General features: G+C 36.4%; 1 protein-coding gene across 3 annotated transcripts in view; it reads left to right on the top strand.

Annotated features, from left to right (window-relative positions):
• The window catches only part of GABRB2 (gamma-aminobutyric acid type A receptor subunit beta2), a 292,384-nt gene that overhangs the window by 92,506 nt on the left and 173,978 nt on the right, over positions 1 to 25,900 (top strand). For all 3 annotated transcript variants that reach the window (XM_065873312.1, XM_065873311.1, XM_065873310.1), the window contains exon 4: positions 7,983 to 8,203. In XM_065873312.1, coding sequence (XP_065729384.1) covers positions 7,983 to 8,203 — 221 coding nt within the window. The remainder of the gene's footprint in view (positions 1 to 7,982; positions 8,204 to 25,900) is intronic.

Here is a 25,900-nt window from a genome sequence, read left to right as displayed (position 1 = left end):
TGAAGACATATTTGTAATGCTAGGTTCTATTTTTATAATTTAATTCAAGGAATTGGTTATATAATTTTTGTTGCATAAATAATTTATATTTATAAAACAAAAATATGTAGAACAAAACAAAAACAATTAAAAATCACTTATCTTGCCATAAAGAGATACCACCGTTAATAATTGTATTTGCTATTGGACACATTTCTCCAATATATACCTGTATGTTTCTGAAATGGAATCACGTTGTGCTTATTGTTTCTTAGTATTCTTTAAAAATAAGAATGTATAGTAATATATTAATAGTATGTTGAGAATACCTATTCATGTCAATAAATATTTTACAATGTTATTTTAATTCCTTCATATATTATACTATATATTAGTACTATGTTTTATTTACTCAGTTTCATGCTGATGAACATTTAGGTCTTTACTAATTTTGATTTTATTGCTAATATAGTACTACATATTTTAGGGGAATAAATGTACATTGTCTTACATTTATTCTTTCACATCTTTCAATATATAGATGTTTATTGCTACTATGTGCTAAGCTCTCTTTTAAGAATGGAGTTACAGTGATGAACAAGTTTAGGAAAGCTTTATATTTTCATGGAACTTACCTTCTAGTTGAGAGAAATGAAAAATAAAAAAGTAAACCAATTTATAATTAGTTGAAAAAAGTGATAAATGCTATAAACATAATAAAAATGGGGGATGTGATAAGGTCCGATGGGGTTCGGAGTAAGATGGTCAGGGACGGTCCCACTGAATAGATCTGACATTTTAGTTGAGCTCTGAGTCCCAAGAAAGAGCCAGCCACACTTGGGGACATAGTTTTTCCAGACATAGTTTTTCCAGTTAGTCACTAGTTAGGACAAAGTTAAGGCTGAAAAAGCTTGTAATGTTTGTAAAAGAGAAGACAAGCTAGCGTGGCTGGTCTTAGTGAGGGAAGAGCAGAGGTAGTAGGTAAGATCAGAGAGGTGTGCAGAATCCAGGTCATATACGACCTTTAAGGCCAAAGTCTTAAGTTTGTGTTTTACTCTGAATGCAATGAAAAGCCTTTGGGTGATAATTAACCAAGGTAGACGTGTGATCTGCTTTTCGTTCCTACCACCGTGAGAGGAAAAGGGTCAGGAGCAAGGAGACAGTAACAGTCTCCACTGAGTAACAGTGGCATCATAATGACTTAACAAGTAATGGTGTCTGAGACTAGGTTATTAGCATTGGAAACAGAAGTAAGAGAGTTGTAATATTTGGAGATAAAGCTGTCAGAATGTACTGCTTAATTATTTTCTGCAAATATCCTTTGGAATGTAAATATCAGAGCAAAGGGTATGCACAGATTAGAGACCTCTGTACATACTCCCAAGTATTTGCAAGGAAATTTGTACCATTTCACAGGTAATGGTAGTTGTTACCATTTACCAGAAAGTATGCACAGTATTGGTCATATACACAGGAATAAGGGACAGTGTTTGCTCTCAAGGGGGTAACAGCTTATGATGTTGAGAATATGCTTACTGTGTAAGTACTATGAATGTGCTTATTCTGTCTTACTATGGTGTTTATTTAGGTGATAATTTCTGCATCAGATGTAGTGTCTTTTCTCCCATGAGGGAGTAAAAACAGAAGTTTTAAATTAGGGAAATAATTTGGCATCCTAATCTTTGGAATTCAGTCCTCTTGTGTCACCTTTTTTAAAAGTGGAAAAGCCAAACAAAAATAATGAAAGACTTTTCTAAACATGCCCCAAATTAAAAGGCTATGCAAAGAATGATAGTAAAAGCTGTAAATGTGCTATTTGAACAAACTATCATGGAGTTTTATTCACACGAAACTTTCATTTTGTTTAAATTAAACTTGCACTCACAGTTTCTATAATATAATCCTATAATCACAGGTTTTACTTCCTTAAATATATTAGCCGTATCTTACAAAAGCCAGAAGCTCAGATTCTTAGCTCAGAATCAATCTAGCGTAAGTTAAAGGAAAGTAACACATGATAGTGTATTAGAAGTTGTTATTTCAGCAAGGGATAATAAGATGAAGCTAAAAGTTTTATTTTCTTTCAAAATTATAAATCCTGAGCAGAGAGAGAAGATATTTCCCTGAACATATCTAATTTTGGAGAGAAAATTGTTACCTGGGAGACCACGAAACAAGATTAATCACCAAAGCTCAAGATTCTAGGACAGCAGCAGCAATTTTCAAAGCTTAGAAGATGTAGTTGCAATAGGTAAAGCAAATTAAACAACCCACACATTATCAGTGATGAAAATAAACCGTAAACCCTGATCATCAAAAAAGTAACTGTTAGGCGTCTTTATGTCCTCAGATGACAGACCAAATACCTGTGAACCTAATCCCCTACACCACCATCTTCTCCCCAAACAGAGAAATAGGAAAAAAAAACACAAAGATAGGGAAAATGACATAATTACATTTATAATTGTTCCCATATACATAAACATGCATTGGAAAAAAAAAAAAGGAAAGCTTGGAAATGGTCTCCAGAGAAGAAAAAGCATATGGAAAACCATAGACATAAATGAAGGTAGGGGAAATCTGAAGCAAGTCCAGGTGGGAATATACACCACCCAAGTGCAACTGGCAGGCTTGAGAGCAGGGTAAGATGCTGCACCATCCAGAGTAAAAGTCTATACTAGAAGCAGGCACCCGCTGTGGCCAGAATGATGCCACTAATCTGTGAAAGGAGTAGGTGGAGATAATGAGCGTCGAGAAGATATTTCCCATTATTTGGTGGTAAAACACCTTAAATGGCTTATGTTGGTATTTACTTCTTTTGGTTTGTCTTATTAATAGTTAAGCATTGTCAACTGACTGAATATGTCGATTCAGGTTGAGTTGAAAGAAGATAAATAGAAATTTGGAAAGTATGCAAAACCCAAAAACACAGTGATTATAGAAGTCAGCCTCATAACCTTGTTGCTCTCATAGTTCTAAAGTACATACCCCAAGATATGTATCAATTACAAGGGAAAATAGTAACTTCACAGTGGAGAAACGGAGCAGGTACTACATTAACCAACTGTTCAAGATTAATATCCTCACCAGTAATAAGACATATTGACATCATGTACCCGTTATATGATGGATACAGTGTTTCTTTGGTGATATTCTGGCCAAAACTGTATAAACTCAGTCTCATCATAAACACATCAGACAGGCTCACATTGAGAGACATTCAACAAGATAACTGAGCAGTACTCTTCGAAAGCATTACATCATCAAAGACAAGGAAAGATTGAGGAACTCTCACAGATTGACAGATGCTAAGGAACAGAAAAACTAAATACATGGTGGGATCTTGGACTGGATCCTGGAACAGGAAAAGAACATTAGTGAATAAACAGGTGATATTCTAATAAGGTCTGTAGTCTAGTAAGTAGTATTATATTAATGTTAATATCCTAGTTTGATATTCTATAATTATGCAAAAGGTTAATCTTAGAGGAGGCTGTGTGAAAAGTATACAGAAGCCCTCTGAACTATTGATATTTTTTTTGTTTGTTTTAAACTATAAAGTTAAACTAATTATAAGAATGACTTTAAAAGGAAACAGCAAAATAATAAAATGTTTTATGTAGATTGATATCCACCTATCAAATATACAGTAACAGGAGGTAAACAGAAAAGTGTTCATAGAGCAAGAATAGGAAGTTCACAAAATAATAAAGTTAAAAAAGATAATAAACACATACACAAATTATTTCATACCATATATTTTGTAGAACACTAAACCAAAGTAACAGGAAGAGTTTGAATCTTGGTATTAGGAATGAATTACAAAGACAGCAAGAAACAGTTATGAAAGTACTTTAGATGTTTAGAAGATTTTGAAATGGCGAGATGCATTTGAACACAGGGGTGGCAAAGCATTTCTTAGAATGGAATTGTTTTATTCCTAGGGGTGGAGTTGGAAACTACCTAGTCCAACTGCCTCATTGTACACATGGGGAATTGTGAAACTATGACCATTTAGTGGTAATCTTATTAGTGCATCCTGATGGGGCCATGTGGCCCCTGGTATGCATGGAGATGACTTATTTTGTAGCATCGCTGTACTCCACCCCGCTCCAGGTGTCAAAGCAGCTCTTGTTTTCCCCAATTCCTAAGTTCATTAGCTTCAGTTTCTTCTTTTGAGTTGGAAACAGAGACTCATTCACCTCAACCGAGGTTATGACAGATGGACATGAAAGTACCGGGGTAAGAACCTGGGGGTATCTGACCTTAGAGATCATGGGTTTTTTGTTTGTTTGTTCGTTTTGTTTAAGCAGTTTTTTAATTTCTTTTTTAAATTTACGTACAGAAAAATGCACTCATTTTGGTGTATAGTCCTATGAGTTAACTAATGCCTAGAGTTGTGTAACCACCACTACAGTTTAGATGCAGAGCAGTTCTGCTACCCAAAATCATTCCTCATGCTGTCCCTTTGTAGTCAAGCACTCCAGCACCTCAAATACCAGAGAAGCACTCATCTGTTCTTTGTTCCTATAGTTTTACGTTTTCCGAAATTTCATATAAATGGAATCATATACTATGTATTCTTTGGAATCTGCCTTCTTCGACTTAACTTTCTTTGAAAATCATTGATGATGTTGCATGTATCAGGAGCTGCTCTGAACATTTGCACACAGGAGTGGGACTGCTAGGTTGTATGTCAAATGTATGTTAACTTTGTAAGAGGTTGTCCAGCTGTTTTCCAAGTGGCTGATTATTTGTATTCCCACCTGCAATGTGTAAGAGTTTTAGTTGCTCTGCATCATCATCAGCACTTGAAATGGTCAGTTGTGTTTTTGTTTTGTTTTATTTTGGGGGCCTTGTTCAACATATTTACTTGTGTACAATTTTAAAGTTTGGAGACCACCTACCTTTGGGATGTGGGAGCGTCACATTTACAATTTTCACATATACAATAGTGAATATGTGGATCTCACACTAACTTAGACATCTATCTTGCTTACTTGTTTGCTTATTTATTTACATTTGCACGCTCCGGTTGATTCACACTATTTGCTGAATATATTATGCTTTCTCAAATCTACTACCTTTCTACCTTTGTCAGAAACCTTTGAGCATATTTGTGTGGGTTTATTTTTAGATTCTACTATTTTATTGATCTATGTTTCTATCAATACTATACTATCATATTGTCTTAATGTAGTTTCCGAGTGAGTCTTGAAATTAGGTAGTGTGAATCCTCCAGTTTTGTTCTTCCCTTTCTAAATTGTTTTGTTTATTCTCGTTCCTTTGCTTGCCGTATAAACTTGAGGATCAGCTTGTTCATATCTACAAAAATCCTGCTTGGGTATTGATGGGGATTAAATTTTAAAACTTTATCTGCAGATCAATTTGAGAATTGACATCTTAACAACACTCACTTTTCAAATCCAGGAACTTGGTGTATCTCTCCATTTATTTTTGCTTTTGGCTGTGTTTGTGTGAGTGTGTGTTACTTTAAGAAGATAAAAGAGGCAGAAAAAATAAATAAGCTCACTATTGTAATGGGTTTTCCTCACATTTTGATTTTCTGCCAATCTGCCTATTAGTTTTCACTTTTCACAGTCCTGAGATAGTGGCTTTTTTATTCTTTCCAGGATGGTTAGTTGTGATTAGCAGGAGAGAGAGCCTGTAGTAGGCTTACTCCATCTTGCTCAGCATTGAAAGTCAATTGGTTTTAGTTTTGATTATCTAACTGCTTCTTACATGGTGATGCCATGTAAGCACCCAGAAGTTGTTTACTTGCTTTTTTTTCAGTTTGAATAAACCAACAGTGACACAGCTTCCTGAAGGCAGGCTTGTTGGATGGGTGTAAAAGATGTTTTCTACATAAAAGTTCAAAGCATTTATCCTGGGGTCATGAGGGTCTGGGAGAGAGAGTAGAACACAGAACCATTGTTTCCTTTTATGTCCAGTAACATTTATTTCGATTCAGCAACCTCTTCCTTTCTTGACAGTGTCATGGTGTGTCATTTAAAAATAAAAGAAATGAAAATTGATGTGACAGTTAGCAGAATCACCAGGGTCTGTCTCGGAGCATTTCTTAGCAGGCACTGCCTTGCTGACAAATAACAGGAGTTAGCATATGACTCTGGATCTCACAATATTACCATTTATTTAGCCCAAAAGAAAATACAATTTCCTGTGTCCAAACACATCTCAGCTGACTGATAAACTCCAGCACCTTCCAAACTGTGTTATCTCCCCTAACTCTTAAGAGAGTGGATGTAGCTTCATCTTCTAATAGAGATAATAATCGAATTTCCCATTTTATCTCCAAGAATCGGAAATCACTAAGTGTGTTCTCTCAAGCACAATATAAATTGCCTATTTTATTTATGGCCAAGTTTTTAGGCCGTTTGCAACATAGAGACATGTAAAAAATGTATCTGATCCATTTTCTGTTCTCTCGTTATATAATTCATAAGTCTTCAAGTTAGCTTTTATTATAAATCAGGATGTTATGCTAGAGATCCTCAGACTAATTCTTTAATAAAGCAGAGTGTGCTAGAACAGTCCAGAGCACTGACTAAAGTAATCCACTCAAGTAAATTTCACCTACAATTATTTGATATACCTTTAGGATATTAATATTCTTCTGTTAGAATAGAAGTTTGATTCTGTGCTTCTCATTCAGAAGTCAGCTCTACACTGACTTCTGAATGAGATAAAAATTTGTATATTTGTGAAACCAGAGAAAATATTTAAATTTTTTGCCGGAGGATTATACTTTTCCTATGAAGCTATTTAATGTTTTTAGCAGGTAATATTTTGCAAATCGTATTTTAAAATTGCATAGCCAAATTAAGATGTATAAATCTCAGCAAGGGTTGGAAAAACTCAGGGACTTCACAGCGATTGAAGTGTGTATTTTATCCACAAAAGTAGGCAAGTATGTGCAGAAATCCAATAGGCATACCATATTGGATATCCATTCATTCATTATTTATGCCCTAGGACTGTGCTGGCTCTCAGGTTGCAGAGATGATTAATACATAATTCTAGTTTTGTTTTTTTTTAAAGCCCTCAAGTAGGGCATTGTGAACTGATATTAAAATAGAATGGTAATTATCCTTTTCAAATGAATATTTGGTCCTTCCTTTAGTCATTCAAATGAGGGTGAAAGAGCAATTACATTGTACCCGTAAGGCCTCTAATGGAGAGAACATGTCACAATATGTATGTAAATAGTTTGTTCATAATTTATAGCTTTTTGTAGTTTACAGATTGCATTTGAGTTATATATTTAATTGTCATAGTAATCTTCTGATAGATCAGGGATATATTAAAAGCCCAGTTATAGTTAAGGAACTGAAGTGAAAAGAAGTTATGTAAATTTACTCCTAGAAATAGCTGGAAAATGCTGGAGCCTGGGACTCCAAGACCAGTGCTCCCTTTATAACAACGCACAGTTTCTCAAAACGAAAGAGCCTAGCCTGATGATCCAGAATCCCAAAAATTCTCGTGAAATACTAACTGAGCTAATATTTATTAGATAGGTGGGAAGCTACATTAGTCTCAGTATAAATGTCACCTCCCCTAGGAAACTCACTTTGATCAGACAGATTGAGACTCTCATTATAAACTCTTATAATTACTACTGTAATAAATTAACCACTTTTTACAATTGTATTTATGTTCCACCTAAAACAATCCTGGGTACCGTACTTTAAGACAAATTAATTATTAAATAATTATTTCTTACCATCTTTCTTCCTGAATGATGTATGATAAATTTCACAAGGATATGCTCTCTTCACTTCTGTATATACTGTGGTGCCCGACACATAGTATGGGCTCAGTAAGAATGGGTTTAGTAAATTAATATTTGCCTATATGCGAATAGTATATGTTTTTGGTATTTGGTTGTGTATATTTTCTTGTGAATACTGAAGTGTTTGCCTGTCTCCCAAGTCCATTTATGTACAAAATAACCCCTTTTTTCTTTTATCTTCTCAATTTCACAGGATTATACCTTGACAATGTACTTCCAGCAAGCTTGGAGAGATAAGAGGCTGTCCTATAATGTAATACCTTTAAACTTGACTCTGGACAATAGAGTGGCAGACCAGCTCTGGGTGCCCGATACTTACTTCCTGAACGATAAGAAGTCGTTCGTGCACGGCGTGACTGTCAAGAACCGCATGATCCGCCTGCATCCAGATGGGACGGTCCTTTACGGCCTCAGGTCTGTAGCGTCCATTTCAAAATTGAACTCTTCCTGAACACAGTAGTTACTGGTTTTTTTTTTTTTTTTGGAGGGGCATATTGTGCTGTTTTTCTTAGTCCTCCTTTAATTCTGCTGATAAGCAGTTAAACCTAGTCAATAGACATCTGAGAGCTCAGTGTTCCATGTTTACAAAGGGACTTATCCCAGCTAAGCCTAAGTTTTTCTGAATTATCTTCCAATATCAGCTGCTGATCCTAAAGCTGCCTTCTTTTTTTTTTAATTGCTTAAATATTTATTGTTAATGGTGATGATTTTTTTATTTCCAGAAGAAGTGAAAAATTTATATATTATATATACACACATATATATAACACAGTTATATCCCTTGTCTGTTAACATTAGATGCATTAACAAATTTCTGTCAATTTTGTATTAACATTTCCCTTCAGTTGATAGAGAAATTTTAGAAATTATGCCACTTTGGAGGTTCTTGTAATAGTTCAAACAGGGTATGATAGAGGCCTGAAATAAGCTATGTCAAGAAAAATATAAATAAGGAGGCAAAATGTTTATACTGAAGGGCAAAACAATATTTTTTTTGGCTCATAAAGCTGCTTTCTTTAAGGAGTAGGGATAAACAATATCAAAATAGCTTAGACACAGGGTCTCTTTAAAGTGGAAAAAAATTATTAGTGCCAAATCCTTGTTTGAATGTGGCAGATATTCTGTTTCATAAATTGTTCCTGAGCTCTATGAACTGGGTCTGGTCCTCTGAGAACAGGAAGGCTTTTTTTGCCCTCTTACCTCCAAGGAGCAATCAGACTTGCAAGTAAATAGCCATCATCTCAGGTTTATTAATAATGAATTTACACTATTAAATGTACCTTTCTATCAGAGAAGAATTGTGATGCTCTGCTCTTTGGAGGATGAATTGTGAAATATGACAGTGTCTTCTTTTAAAGTTTATTTTGTATTAGATGGTTCCCTGGAAAAAAAGATGAAGAAATAAGATATCTGTCTTACTCTGAAAACATTGCAATGTAAAGAATTCCTCTCCATTATTGGGGAAGACTCTCTATTCTGAAATGTTCAGTTGTCTCTGATATATTCTGTTTTACGTGAACATGTGGTGACTTTTTCATAATAATGATAATAATATTATTCATTTATTGAACACTTGTTAGGGGTCAGACATTAGTGAGTGCACTCCATGTATTATTACAGTTACAATAACTTATAACAACCTCATAAGTTAAAACTGTTATGATCTTTATTTCAAATGAAGGCTGGTGTAACTTGTCTAAGATCACAGAGAAAGTTAGCAGTGAAGATGGGATCTGAGTCCTGTTCTAAGTTGAGAGCTAGAGCTCCTAACCATTACCGTAGGTTGCCTCTCACTCCCACACTTTTCTTATCTGTTATATCTAATTTTCATTATCTGCTGTGTTCATCGTTCCTGACTGGTGCATTGCCTTAGATCCTTATAAGCTAGCTTCTTTGTTTGTTTATCCTGTTTGTAGAGAAAATGGCATTTGTTTGTCAAGGGAGGGAGAGACTGAGGCCAAGAGAGAGCATGTTTGTACGCTGTGTCAGCCATTGGAAGTAAAGAGATGAATTGGATACAGGCACTGCTCACATACAGGCCTTAGGGAAAAAGAGAAATAGCGGAAAGATAAAATAAGTTGACTGGCAGTGTCTGCAAAGACTCCACCAATGTGGTGGAATTTGAAAGTACTTATGGAAAGAATTATCTTAGCAGATACATTGTGCTAAACTTATTGCTTGGAATCCACTACAGTTTATTGCTTGTGTCTATATGTTCAATAGTGGCTGCAATGAAAATATGGTATCACAAAGACCTTGATGAGATGGGGACCACATGGGCAGTGGAGGAATGCAAAGAGGTTGTAGTTCACACGTTTTAAGAGTTAAGCACAGAAAGAAGTCAGAATCCTGAAGAAGGCAGAGAGAAGCACAGAAATAATAAGTTACTCATTTGGCAGGGAGTGAGCGGGAAGAGGCCTGGGAAGTAGCAAGTCTTGGCTAAGCATCAGACCCAGTGCTGGATACATTTTTCCCATCAAATCTTCACAGCAATCATGTAGACATTACATTGTGTTTTCCTTTTTTTGGTGATACCCACATTTAGACCAGAGAACCAGTTGTGTTCTCTTTGTTATACCTAGCACTGACAAAGCACCTACACTGTAAATAAACTCAGTAAATAAAGATTGTCAATGAATTCTGAATGTACATATGCAAAGTTGGATGGGTGGGAAAAAATCAACAATCAAGTCTTTGAGAGGGACAAGAGAGGGCCAATGTAGATGATAAATATGGCTTCTAATCATTAAGCCAATAATCAGACAAAAACAGGTGGTGGCTGTTCATTCTTGTCATTAAGACCAACTGGACACTATTACTGTAAATTATCACCCTCTCAGCCCCACTTCCAATAAGGGCTAATGGCAAAATGTGCAGGTTCCTGAACACATCTGACGTGCATAAAATTAACACTCCTGGAGGAAGACTCATGGATTGTGATTGTTCTCTCAGATGTGTAGTTAATCCTGAGTTTGAAATTGATAAGAGGTTTTTCAGGAAATTTGTAAATATCCCATTCCAGTTTTTACTGATAAATAGAACAGTTTATTTCACAGCTGAAATTTAGTGCAAGCCAGATATTCCTTTTCAACAGCAGAAGTTTCATTTGCAATAAAAAGTAAAAGGAATTCAATTAAAATTGCTGCTGCTGGATTGATTCAGATCTACTTAGTTCCTTCTCCTACTTACCCACTCTCCTACCCCAGTCATTCTCTGTTACTGATGGTCTGCTAACAAATTTATTTTGTTTCTATGTTCAATAGTGGCTGCATTCAAACAGCGTTTAGAATAGTAATAGTATTAATATTAGTAGTTAGTACGCATTAAAGGACTTAGCCTGTACGTGTCACTGTGCCAGAGCATTGCTTATATTATCTCATTTAAAATTGACTTTATTCCTACAAACTGGGCGCTATTGGTTGGTTGGTTTGTTTTTCTGTCTTACATGAAGAAATTAAGGAACTTGTGTACCAAGTTACACAGCTACGGCACCGGAAAGTATAATAGTTTGAATACAAAGATGTTGCTCTTCATTATCATTCTGTCCTACTCCTTACGTACTGGCAAATGGAAATAAAGAATAGTAGAAATCACCTGAGAGCGTGCAAGGGAAAAAAAAGAAGGTAAAGAAAAGTGATATAGAAACAGCTTGCATTAGATCCACAGATACAGACTTTTTTTTTTTTTTTTTTTTTTTTTTTTGCGGTACGTGGGCCTCTCACTGTTGTGGCCTCTCCCGTTGCGGAGCACAGACTCCGGACGCGCAGGCTTAGCGGCCATGGCTCACGGGCCCAGCCGCTCCACAGCATGTGGGATCTTCCCGGACCGGGGCACGAACCCGTGTCCCCTGCATCGGCAGGCGGACTCTCAACCACTGCGCCACCAGGGAAGCCCCAGACTTTGTTTTTGATTGAGAGAATAAAGCCCTAGAGAACAGCAGTCCTCAGTCATCTATGGAAGATGCATCTTTAGGTTCTGAGAGTCACACCATTCCCAGTTTACTAAGGGATGATTTTTGCTGTGTGGAATCTGGGGCACAGACACGATCATTGCAAAGAACTTGGTACGGGCAAGGTTCATCAGTCGGAATAAGGAGAACTGAAAAGCAATCATGAAGACCTAGACATAGAAAGCTGGTTCAAGGAAGACTTTAAATATAAGACAGTGACCAATAAATTAGGTAGAACAAGTCCTCTGGGCCGAATATCATGCATGTTCAAGGTAAAATCCTTTAAGGACTTAAATGCTTCTTCTGTTGAGATGCACAAAGATTGGCAGGGATGAGGGGGCTGGAGGGGAAGTCATTCAGAGAATCTGAGTAAGCCTCTTTTGTAGAGTTTTCTTAGTGAAAGTTTTAGGTATTAAAACATATTAAAGATAAAGTAGTATGCAAAATATTAACGCTTGTTGAATTTCATGGTGGGTACATAGGTGTATGTCATGCTCTTCTTTCAACTTGTCTGTATGTTTGAAAATTTCCATGATAAAATTTGGAAAAGAAAAAATGGCCTAGGAATCTCTGGTTCTATTATCTAAGAAATAGCACTCAAGATTTAAAAGTCTGAAGCCAAAGAATGGTATTTCTGATCTCTTAGAGGTAGAGAATTACCTGTATGTGACATGTACTTTTAGTAGCTGTGTCTGAAAACGAGGTCATCTCATCTCAGAGGATGCATACTTAGTGGGTGGGATCCATGACCACAGACAACCAGGCTAAGCCATAACCCAGGGAGGAATGGTCATAGCTCTACACTTAAAGCTCAAATAACCTCCTTGTGAAATCATCCTCCTGCAAGGCTGTACCCATTGCTTTTGACTGTACGGCAGGAGCTGTGAGTCGACTCATGCTGAAACAGTGTGTTTGGATAGCATGAGTTTTAAGGCTAGCACTCAGCTAATTGACAGACTTGCATTAAGGTAGTTCAGAAAATGAACTTGGGAAGTTCAGAAAATGGAGATTGAGATTTAGAAATATGGGAAATGTTTAAGTTATTGCTGTTATAGGCTAGGTTTTAACAGTTTTCATTCTGATTGGATTTTTGTTTCCCCATTGCCAAAAACACGGATTAGCAGCTTACTCTCAGTTATTCCATTACTTTTCAGGTTGATAATCATTTTAGAAGGATAGAGTTTCCGATGCTGTGCAAAGAGATGAATGGACACAATTGGGCAATGCAACCAACTTCCTTAACAAAGTATTATGATAATGGAACTTGTATTTTTGTTTGGACTTTTGTCACTGACCTCTTGTTGAACCTTAAGCATCTTTTTCAGGTTTTAATTTCCTCATATATAAAAAGGGGGGGAGATCAATTAGATAATGTCATGTTAACAACCCAGTCATCTTCTGAATCAAATGAGATCAGTGAATGTAAAAAAATTTATAATCTGACATCAGACTGGAAAGTGAAATTATGTATTTCGAGTGGCATAGTAATTGGTAGATAGTAAGTGTGCAGTGTTACTTAATATTTGATAAATAGATGGATGCTGGGGACATATGATTAATAAACAGAAGGCTGGAACAGAGAAACGTTTAGATACCAAGGCAGTGATTTTATATTGTAGAATTTTACCCCAGGTATCTTTTCATGATTCTGTAAAGATACTCCTTTGTCTAGAACAAAAAGGACAAGAGGAGCACGAGTGAGCACGTCTGTTGAAGAGAATGGGAAAGGTCTCGGTCAGGCATGTCTAAAATGAAAAAGGGGACTACTAAAATACTAAGAGGATTGAAACCTGCAGTGGAGCCAATTATCTCCAGCCATTGCACTGGCAAGCTGAGACGAAGAGGAAGGAAACTAGATGCCTGGCTTGAGACCCAAGTGGCCATGACAGCCTTTAGAAGCTGCCCTGTAGCCCCAAACCCAGTACCTCATTTGTAGCATGCACTCAGTAATTTTCGTTTAATCAAGCATTATATAGTTTCTCTTAAACCAGGCCTTTCCTCTTATTCTCATCACGTCTTATCGTGCATCTATTTTCTCAACCTTGTTTAAAGATCTGCAGGAATAATTAAGAAAAGTGATGAATAATGTTGTTTTTCAAGTCTAAGTTTATAGTTTGTGGCTAAAGAGCAATAAAATCCTTAAATATAGATTCTTACCTTCACTCTTGGCTAGTTGATAACTCAGTTATACCAATATGATCGTAAAATAAAATACCTGCTTTCTTTTATGATACTATTTAGATATTTCTGTTAGGAGATATAAGTGGAGGTAGGGAAGAATATTTTCTTGGGATGAACCCAGCTGTAGAAGTGGTGACAACAGACTTCTTATTGACTAGGCAGAAGAATTCCTAGCAATTTATAAAGCACATATTCCAAACAGATTATCTGTATTTTATTCCAAAATAAAATTGGCCCAATCAAATTATTTTCAGAACACTTCAAGGAAAAATGTCATAGAAAGTATAGGATTTCTGCCGATGAATTCATCTAAAGCACTAGCCAATAAAAATCAGGTTTAATCTGGTGTTGACATGGCATCATAAAGAATGTTACATAGGTATAATTTAGACTGTTATTTACTTAAAGTAGGAGATAATTATTAGATTTCAGAAAGCTAGTGATAACTACACTGATCAGAGAATTAGGAGAGCTGCATTCTAATCTTACATTTAGTAGTTCTTATAATTATTCATTTAAATTATTTCTAAATTTTATTATCACTCCCAAAATCTCAATACCTGTGATTTTGCTAATCTAGGACTTCTACCTCATTATGCATACAGCAGTATTTAACGTGATATTGCAGTGCTTTAGCAATTGTAGTTACCTTCTTGAAAAAAATCTTCTGATTAATTAAGAAGGCAAAAACAAAATCAGTGCATTCAGGTATATAAGAAAACCTGAATTATCAACTGATGGCACCCTTTTGTGAATGTAAAAATGTATATTTTTTATGAAAATTTGGAATCTGAATCCCAATTGGACTGTATATGCTAAGTCATTAACATTATATCATAAGCATTTTAGCACATTACTAAATTGTTCAACAAAAACATGAAAACAAAACCCATTTCCTCTTATGAGATGTTACATAATTATTTTTAAACATTTAGAAAATACAGTTAAGTTATGAAAATATAGCTACCCTTAATCCTATCACACCTGCATCTTGCTTTATACTCTTCCAGATATTTTTCTAGTAATAAAGCATATAGGTAATTTGTCCTAAAACAGATTCACATTATACATGGAATTTTCTGATCTTATTTTCTTATTTAACCATGAGTGCACCATAAACATGTTTGCCATGTCAATAAAACTCTGCTCACCATCATTATTTAACCATTATAAGACATATTTAGGATATATTCCTTTATCCAATATAGGATATGGTTTCTGGCTTTGACATAAGGTGAAATATGTAGTTATTGCTATAAAATGCAGGACTACTATTTCAAATTTACTTAATATTTTAGTGACAAACAGGCAAAGCTTTTTGCAACACAATTTGTAATCTTATATTTGTGCTGTTGTAACTTGTGGTGTCATTAGCTAAATAAATGGCTCAGGAGATGTACTGATGCTGATTATTAGGACAGTTCTTATGGAAGGTGTGACTTTCTTACTCTTCTGGTAGTAGTTGACCCATCTAAAAATAGCTGTTTGTCTTTTGGTGTGAGGGGGCAGCCCTTGATTTCATATGTCTGTACACCTCCCATATGTAACATTGGGTCAGCAACATGTCACTTCTGATTAAAGGTTCACATTCTTAAAGGAAGATTCAACAGGAAGCAGAAGGCAATTCAGCCACCTCCCGCTATGTATGTTCTGTCATTGGGAAAATGGCAAAGGATAACGTTAGCCTGTAATGAATTTAGACAGGCAAGGTTTATTAATTGTATCTTCTTCCTCTACTCCTAAAGCTTTACCACAGGGTATTCGGCAAGTGAATAACTGAGTAGCCATCTCACACTGAAATGTAGTCTATTAAACATTAATATATCAATTGTTTTACTTGGATTTCCTAATTGGTTTAATTCATTTTCATAGAGATATGGAGTGAATGCATTTTGTCAAGTAGAACAACAGAGATTTTATTAAGAATATCAGTTCTTCTGGCCAGAGTGTGAGACCCTGTGCTCTAGATTCTCAGTCTTCTAAACAGGAAAAAACACCTTCATCTACCTCCACCTCCGTGGGAAGAGACACATACATCCTCCTTAAAGAGCTGTAATTAATTTTTTTTTTTTTTTGGCTGCATTGAGTCTTCGTTGCTGTGCGGGGGCTTTCTCTAGTTCCAGCGAGCGAGGGCTACTCTTCGTTGCGGTGGGCGGGCTTCGCATTGCAGTGGCTTCTCTCTTGTTGTGGAGCATGGGCTCTAGGCGCGCAGGCTTCAGTAGTTGTGGCTCCTGGGCTCCAGAGCGCAGGCTTAGTAGTTGTGGCACACGGGCTTAGTTGCTCTGCAGCATGTGGGATCTTCCCGGACCAGGGCTCAAATCCATGTCGCCTGCATTGGCAGGTGGATTCTTAACCACTGCACCACCAGGGAAGTCCCTGGATGAATTTTTAAAAGAATTTTCTTGCCCATTTTTCACTATAAAATAAAATTATTTATATGAAAAGTGAATGTATTTAGAAGTAATTTCTGTCATCTTCAAGTTCACCTTCTTCATTATTACAGAAAAGAAAAGGGAAGCTCAGAGAGGGAAGTGATTGTGCCTAACATCACACAGACAATTGATGGCAAAGCACAGAGCAGAATCCCAACCTCCTGACTCCTAATCCAGGGCTTGTTATTGTTCCTGCTGCTGGAGTATTTGGTTACTTGCCGTCATCATGGTCTGACTGACCTCAGCGAATAAGTCAAATCCAAACTGGAAATAGCAGAATCAGAATTACACCATTAGGTGTAATCCAGGGCTCTTTTGGTTGCAATATTTTTGCTGGGTTTTTAGATAACAACATTTAAAGAGGAAAAGAAAATCTGCCTGACTTCTTTTTCTCAAATATTACTGACTCATCACATTCTTGTAATCAGTGAGTCTCCTATGCTACCCTAGTTGTCTTCATGTCCATTAATTTCAGTCCAATGAGAGCTGAATATGGCAGAACTGAAACCAAAGATGTGAAAGACGAGTGGTCAGAGATTCCAGGGGTTTCAAAGCAGGAAAGACACCAACTGCGTTCCCAATAAAGATATGGATCTTGTATTGCAGACCCAAAGAATGAGTACAGGGTGTCATCGAAGTGGGCCTTGTCTGCAAAGAGGAGAAGACCTGAAACCCCTGAGAACACGCCATTCATTGGCTTGTGGATGTATCTGTATACAGCATGGCTATACATAAGCGCATTCAGAAGTAGCACTAGCATAGTCCCGATTTCGCTAGGAACGAACCCTCTGGGTCACGAGAGTACTGGCAGCATGGAGAGAAGCCAGATATTTATTTTGTCTTGTTTTATTTTAAGAAAAGTATTTTCTAGTGGATGATTAAAACTGTTGCTGTTGTATATGTGCTTGTGTGTGTATATGTATATGTCCCCATTTATAGGTATAAATATGCATATGTATTCATTTATAGATTTGTATTTGTGTGTATATGCATATTATATATATACACACACACACATATACCTGCAACATTTTTTTCTGTTAGCTTTATATTAAAAATAAAGAAAACAGAAATGACTCCATTAAATCAAACTTGAAACCATGCCTATTATCCTCACCATTAGTTTAAAGATCAAGTTTTCTCTAATCACATTTTGTATATCTTTTGTTCCACGCTGATTTCATGAAATCAGTGAATTTTGTTGGCAGCTTTCGCTGACAACTTGCTTATTAGCAAATAGGCAAAATATAGGGTTAGACCAGATAGTTTTTGTAATGAGTTCACTCATGATAGAGTTTTAATTACACAAAGACCTGTTCAAAACAAATATATATGAATACTTATTTAGCTGAGATAGTTGAAGTAGTGGTAGTAGTGGTGGTAGTAGTAAAATTTATTGAGTACTTTTCTGTTGTTCATCATACAAATTTACTTACTTTTTAAAATTTATTTTAATGAAGTATATTTGATTTCAATGTGTTAATTTCTGCTATACAGCAAAGTGGTATATACATATATATATATATTCTTTTTCATATTCCTTTCCATTATGGTTTATTACAGGGTATTGGATATAGTTCCCCATGCTATACAGTAGGACCTTGTTGTTTATCCATTCCATATATAATAGTTTGCATTTGCTAATCCCAAACTCCCAATCCATCCCTCCCTGTCCCCGCCCCTGACACTTGGCCACCACAAGTCTGTTCTCTATGTCTGTGAGTCTGTTTCTGTTTCTTACATAAGTTCATATGTGTCATATTTATCACTTATATCCACATATAAGTGATATCATATGGTATTTGTGTTTCTCTTTCTGATTTACTTCATTTAGCATGATAATCTCTAGGTCCATCCGTGTTGCTGCAAATGACATTATTTCATTCTTTTTTATGAACGATTCCCTTATTTATATATTCCATTATATATATGTGTAATATATATATACCATATCCATTCATCTGTTGATGGACATTTAGGTTGCTTCCATGACCTGGCTATTGTGAATAGTGCTGCTATGAACATAGGGGTGTATGTATCTTTTTGCATGTATCTTTTTGAATTACAGTTTTGTCTGTATATATATGCCCATGAGTGGTATTGCTGGATCATATAGAAGCTCCAGTTTTAGTTTTTTGAGGAATGTCTATACTGTTTTCCATAGCAGCTGCACCAATTTACATTCCTATCAGTAGTGTAGGAGGGTTCCCTTTTCTATTGAGTACCTTCTGTATGTCAAGCCCTGAATTATTTATATTAAACAATCCTGTGAAGCAGGCTACCATCAGTGCCATTTTATAGTTGAGGAAACTCAGGCTCTGGGAAAGTAAGTAACTTTCTAGTGAGTTTCCAGGCTTAGTATTGAACTCAAAGCCTATGATCTCAGTCACCTTCCCAGAGACTGAGAGAACAGTGTCTCTGTCCAGGTAGATGGATGCAAAAGACTCTTGGAAAAAGCCGTACTGAAAATGCTGATAGGAGGAGAAGAATGGAGAGCCTAAATTCCCAAGGCTCCTGAAAGGAACTTCTAAGAGTCATTCATCTCCCTCTAGAGAGATGTTTGTGGGCATCATTCCTAAATAGATGAGTATGACTCTCAGTCTTGAATAGGACTCCGCAATAGGGACCTGTGCATTGTTTTTGGCATTGCTATTCCCATACATATAGGACATAGAGTATGTTCCTCAGGTATAACTTAATATCGTCACTCTTCCTTTCATCCTTTATTCTTGAATGGATCTCTACTTTGCAACTGTTTAGATGCAGAGAGGTTTTTTTGTTTCACTTTTCTGAATACCCAAGTTCAAGGAAAAGCAGCATGCACTACAGTTTGTAACTTGGTGTGTAGGGATTTTGAAAATCTCTTCTATTTCAGAATTGTACATCCATATTGTGGAGTTTCAAGAAGGTTACAGACTAGGGAAAAGCAACCACTGTAAGATTTGATTAAGTCTCAATTTAGTTAGCCAGAGATGTAAAACCCTAGTGCATTGAGGAGGCACTTGGCTGCTGTGGTTTGCAGAGACTCTGAAGGCTGCCTGCAAGTCACCTGGTCCACAAGCTTTCCTGCTGGATTGAAGAAGGTCAATTCTTACTTGATAATCCAGGAAGGAATGACCCAAGTAACCTGTACACCTTCGTGTCCCGGATTTAAAATAGTCCCTCAGTGAGACCCTTGTCTCTAACTCTGGCATCAATACTCTCATACTGGAAAGGAAAGCAGAAAGAGTACTGAGCCATTAGACACACCTCTAAATTTCAGACAAGTGGGATCTTTGTCTACCGGTCTATCACAGAAGACCCTAGAGTACATGGAAGAAAATCTATATTTATTTTCTGGAACGAGTGAAAAATATTTGTTTCACAGATATTCATGTCAGCCTTATTCTCCACGGGCAGAAAAAAAAAAGGAAGGAGATAAAGCATTACCCAACCTCTGGAAATCACCTCCATATTTTTTTGGTTAAAAGACTTTTGGTAAAAGTTTAATTACTTGATTTACTAAACGGGTGGTAAGGGAGGATTTCTAGCCCATTCCTACCTCTTTATTCTGGAGGTCACAAATAAAGCAAGTCAGACCACTGTAATAGGTTAATGACTGAAATCACAGTCACCATATTATGAAATGCTCAAGCTATTTTACTTCTGAGAAGTAGCTCATTATCTGCACTCGTATGGACAGAATAAAAGGTACCAAAATGCTAAATGGTCATAAATCCTTGGAGGAAGATTCCAATTCCATGTTGGATTGTTCTCAGTAGCAATAATAGAGAATATAATTAGGACTTTATATTTTAGCAGCTGTAGTACACTGACAACTAAGGGAAAATACTGAAAAGACCAGGAGAGAGACCAACTTCTTCTGGCATGTTTGGAGCATGGGTGTGGAATCTGACCTCCTGTTGCAAGGCCTTCCTCTATCTCTAACTAGCTGTGCTCCATCTTTCTGAGCTTCAGCTCCCTCATCAGGAATATAGGGCTTTATAGTACCCACCTTATAAAATTACTGGGGTGATTAAGCAGACAAATACTTGTAAAGATTTTCATAAAGTGTTTGGCACATATTAAGTTGTTTGTAAACAACTTAATTGCTGTTATTAAGATTTCTACAGGTATCTAACGTTGGCCTCTTCTGCTGTTTCCCATCCTGATTCGTGTGGGATGATATTTGGCAAGAAGGAATGGTGGTGGTAAATCCTTATTATGTACCAACACTGTGCCAGGTTTCGGAGATACACAAAGACAAATGAGACATTCAAAACTTGAGACTCAAAACTTGGAGGTTTGTAGGAGAAGAATATACGTAATAGGGGGATGGAAGAGGTAGGATAGGATGGTAGGTAAAAGCCAAGTTCTGGAGTTTGTTCTTACAGGCTTTGTGACTTTTTAAAAAGTTACCTAACTTTAAACTGAAAATCATAATATCATTTAACTTGCAGGAATATGGTTAAAATTAAATAATATAACCCATGTAAAGTAGCTGGCACACAGTAGGTACCTAATAAGTAATTGTTGTTGTAGTTTATTACTGTAGTTACCAAGATAATCATAATAGTCACGATTAATTGGGCACAAGCTGTGTATCAAGTACTGTGCATCCATTGTGTCTCCTAATCCCCAAATAATCCAATCTGGTAGATACTGATATGCTTCTATCTTTTAAGAGGAAACTGAGGCTTAGATAAATTCAGTAACTTGTTCAAAGCGGTACAAGTATAAGCATCAAAGCTGGGAATAGAATTCAAGCCTGTTTGACTTCAAAGCCCATGCCTTTAGTGCCTTAACAGGTTTAATGTGGAGAAATGACCCAGTGCCTGGGCTGGGAAGTAGCAGAGCAGACATGACATACTCAGAATTTTCATAAGGCTAATAGCTGAATGCAGTTTTTCATTTTGACTACCTAATATTAGAACATTGGTGTAGTGTTCCAAAAGGAAGCTTGAGAAAATATTAGTAGTTCTAATACATGTTTAATGAAACAAAGCCATTGTAGTGAAGTGAACTGCGGAACTAGTCAACTAGTGAGTGAGCATCTCTTGTTGCTGTAGGTGGGGGATGGGTGTTGCAGGAGTGAATAAGCCAGATATAGACTCTACCTCCAGAAGCTTGTACTTAGAGAAGGAAACATATAAGCCACCATGAAAAAAAATGTTTAATGATAAATGAGGGCAGCAAATTGTGATGAATTCGATGAAGAAAAACAGAATGAAAGATTGGATAAAAAGTAGCTAGAAGAGTAAGGTGGAGTCCTATTTTAGGAGGTGACACCTGAGCTGAGATGTTATTTATGAAGATTGACAGCAGTGATCTGAGGAATGAGAGTTCCAGTTGTAAAGGACAGAAGCAAAATGGTCCTAAGGGCAGAACAAACTCATGTGCTCACAGGAAGAAAGTTTAAGTAACACTGCTTTACTGAGAACTTTGTTTCTTCTCTTTCACATTACTACATTTTATGTTCTTTATAACTAGATGCATTATTCATTTGTTTACTGTTTTTGTTGGCCTCACTCCACTAATATATAAGCTCCATGAGAGCAGGGACCTCAGTTTTATTCCCAACTGTATTTTAGCATCTTGAATAGTGCCTGTCTCAGAAGAGTCAATGAAAAAAACTGTTGAATAAATGTATGTGTAAATGAATTAGTAATTATAATTTCTTCACGGTATTTCCTATGTTATCAATCCAACTACCTGACTCGGTTTATCAGTTGAATAGGATCTGTGCTCTCTTCAGTGTTTATCTCAAATTGATTTATTATTCTGTCTCTATTCAGGCACTCATGCAAAATCGTATCTAACGTTATTAAACAATGGATTTGCATACTGAGTAGAAAAAGAAGCATAAAATCAAATCAAGAGCATTTGATACCCACTTATCAAAGGTTATTAGGTTTTGATGAGGAGAAAAAAAAAATCTGACTACCCTCCCTAGTAGATACCATGTGCATCTCTGTCTTAGTGAGAAGAACTACATTAACAATGAGATGGTGCTTGGGGTGATGCCAGTTGAACAGCTGATAAGAAGGCACTTTGAAAACAAAAACAGGATCAGCAATTGTCATGAATTCAGCTTCCCAAATTGTGACTTAAATACATCTATGAGTTGATTTTGTAGAAATTTCCATTGGTGCCTGGTGTTTTGTTATGTTACCTTGTCATTTGCAATCAGTATGGTTCTTTGAAAGATATACAGAGATGTGAAGGTGGAGAGAATTGTATCAAAGTGGAATTCAGGTGACCCATATTAGCCTTCCACCACAGAATGAATCAATGAGAAAACACTTTCTAATGAGAGCTAGCTCTTTTTAGGTACACGCCTCAGAAAATTTGTCACTGTTGAGTTCAAGGGGGAAGTTCTATTTATGGTAATCAAATATTTTATGAATAAAAATGTGTATGGATTCTCATTGATGGCAGAGCAGAGACATCATATTCTTTGCTTAGTATAGAGAATATCTCTGTGTTATTTGGGCTATCTTGTTTGAACTTCAGAATGTATAAGTGTGTATGTATGCGTGTGTGCATATACACGGTGCACATGTGTGTTTTCTGTATTTGTGTGACAGAACATAGGGCAGGCAGTGGGGGGAATGAAGGTTGATTACTGTGAGGGGAAAAGAAGCACTTACGTTTGCTCAAAAATATTTTTCCCAAATCATAAGTATTTTAGCCCATTTTCCTGGAATCATGGGTTGATTTTTCTTTAGGGAAGTCAGATATAAGAAACGCAACGGTCAACCTTGTGCCCATTTAAAAAATGCTTATAGTGTGATAATGAGAAACACTGCCTCTGCCCCAATGGGCTCCTTCTTTGTTCTTAGTATTTGAATGAATTGTGTATTTCATTGCTACACGAATATTAGTCAATAAAGGTTAATTCATGGAGCCTTGTTAAATTACTCCATCTCTACACCTCCTGATAAAGGGATGAGACAAACCATGGATCTGGCCCTTGTTTGATGGTAGGTGGAGTTACTCTCAAGGAGGAAAAAAAATCTGTATTCACTGCATGGGTGGCCAGGGGGTGGGCAGGGATATGCAATGAAAGGACAGGGGGAAATCAACACAGAGCGAGAATGAACTTCTGAATTCACAGTGTAATGTAAACAGTGTCCTACTCTGAGTCACCAAGTTCCAAATAATATGGATTATCAGACATTCCTCTTTGGGGAAACTTGATTCTGAAACCACCTAGGAGGCTACATTTAGTCTGTGTCAATAGATAGGTTTTAGTCTTAGTGTTTATTTTATTGCAAAACTCTCAAGCATCTTAGATAAGGAAGAGGCTATTTTCCTGTTACTTTTCCTTTCTTTGTGATTTTGTTCTTTTCTATTGATCTTCAGGCTTCTGGGTTTTTTTCCATCATAAGTGGGATGCTTGGCTCAACTGCATCTTGTGTAGTATTTTTAAATTGTGTAAAACCAAATTACTAGCATTCAGTGACAACCTTCTTTAATTTCAAAAAGCTATTTTGTTCTTGCAAGTTTTCAGTTTCTATAAGCATGGATAGAAAAGAGTGTGTACATTATACATAGAGCCACGTTTACGATAGATTACTTACTGTAGTTGCTGACCTGGTGGACATTGGGGAGAAGGGCCGGTAGTGTTTGACTCTGTATTAGGTGCAATCAGCTGTTGCAGACACAGTTTTGTTCAGAGGAATGTCAGGGTAAGGGCTTACCTATGTAGACAGCATTCACTTCAAACCAGATACTGAACATGAATGTATTCCTTATATGAGCTGTGGCCTTTCTGTGCTTTGAAATGTGGTTTCCAGTTTCTCATTTGTTTTCCCTACTGCTCTGTGATAAAGAGAACCGACTGAATCAAGAGGGATTTGGGGACACCAAACTTTTTGACTTCTCTGGATGGCACCATCTGCATGAACAGATGGTGAGACATGTCACAGGGCTAGAGGGGACTCCAAGATATAAAAAAAAAAAAGAGAGAGAGAGAGAGAGAAATAAAAGGGGAATGCAATGGCAGGGTAGAACAGATGAGTGTCAGTGGCCAGGAATTCTTTGCAGTCTGACTCAGGTAGTGTCATTGAGTGGCTGCCACCCATGGAATCCAAAGGTCCCCAGGACAGTGGTGCCCTTCGTGTTCTGCAGGCAGATTGCTCAGCACTGGGAATGGGTGTGCACGTTCTTTTCTCACTCTGTTCTGATGGGAGGAGATGTCTGGTATTGTTGGTTAAAATACCCCATGGCAAGTAGCAAGGTTTAGTTTCCATTATGCTTTCCATGTGGCCATTGGCCACCAAAAGGGCTGCCTCAGTGTTCTGGTGGTAGAAGATTCTGCACAGGATTGGATGTGTCATTATAAATGCAAAGCATCTACTTTTGCTCATGGTATTTAATTTTTCATGTTTAGTTTTTCTGTTCATTCATTTGCTTACTTAATAGTTCTTTTTAATTCACATTTATTAAATAGTTATTTTGTGCCAGGCACACTAATACTAAATGTTTTACATGCTTTTTAACTCCAGGAGATAGATGTTTTTACACAAGAGGAAAGTGGAGCTCAGAGAGGTTAAATAATGTGCCTGAAATCTGTGGTAACTGTGGAGCTGACTATTGATCCAAGTCTATTTGACTCTTGAAATTACTCTACTGTGTTTTTCCCTTTCTGTAAAAAACATGACATTATAATTGACAAAAATTATGCTTCATACTTGAAGCTACATAAGTGTGAATGATTTGTTTTCTTAGCTATAGCTCCTACATTACAGAAAAAATCCCATAAATTTCAATATAAGCCACATATCTTCTAGATAAGAAATTTTGCTCATAGATTATTCTATTTAGAACATCACTGTTCCATATCCGCCATATCTATAGGCCATATAGGCTGATAGAGTTTACAGCATAATTGTTGGTATTGTTGTGAAGTTATGTGTCTGTAAAATGATGAGACACTGGAGGTTTAAAACAATTGAGTCATCTGCCCACCATCTTCTATGGATTTATTCAAAAAGTGTCATTTCTCTCTCTCTCTCCCTTCCCTCCCTTCCTTTCTTTTAATAAGAGTAAGGGTTTGTTTTCTGGATACCTAAATACTACATGTTAGTCACAGAAAACTTGGAAAGTAAAGAATTAAACATCAAATATTTTTTAAAAATTTTCCTTTGAAGATACCCATCATTAATAGGTTAGGGAGAGTTTCCTTCTGTATTCTTTGAATATTTTTTTCCACAGAAAATTGTGACTGTTTTGTATGTCCATTTTATAATTTGCTTCATTCACTTAATATTATATGATGAATATTCCTTCATTTTTCTACAGTATGATTTTTAAGACTACATAATCTGTCATATTTGTGGGTAACTCTGTATGTTGCCAACCTTTTACTTTGGAATATTTAGGTGCATTGCAACTTTTTACTATTTTAATGCTGTCTTTAACATCTTTTATGTTGATTTTCCATTTTTAATTATAATTTTCTATATTAGATTTGATCATGAAATCCCCTGGTTAAAATTCTCTCCTGATCTGTAGATTTTCCAAAATAAGTTTGTGTGCTTTTCATAAGGAAAGGAGAGTGCAGTT

Source organism: Phocoena phocoena, chromosome 3 (genome assembly GCF_963924675.1).
Source record: "Phocoena phocoena chromosome 3, mPhoPho1.1, whole genome shotgun sequence".
Lineage (NCBI taxonomy): Eukaryota > Metazoa > Chordata > Mammalia > Artiodactyla > Phocoenidae > Phocoena > Phocoena phocoena.
This window is presented reverse-complemented; position numbering and strand designations above follow the sequence as displayed.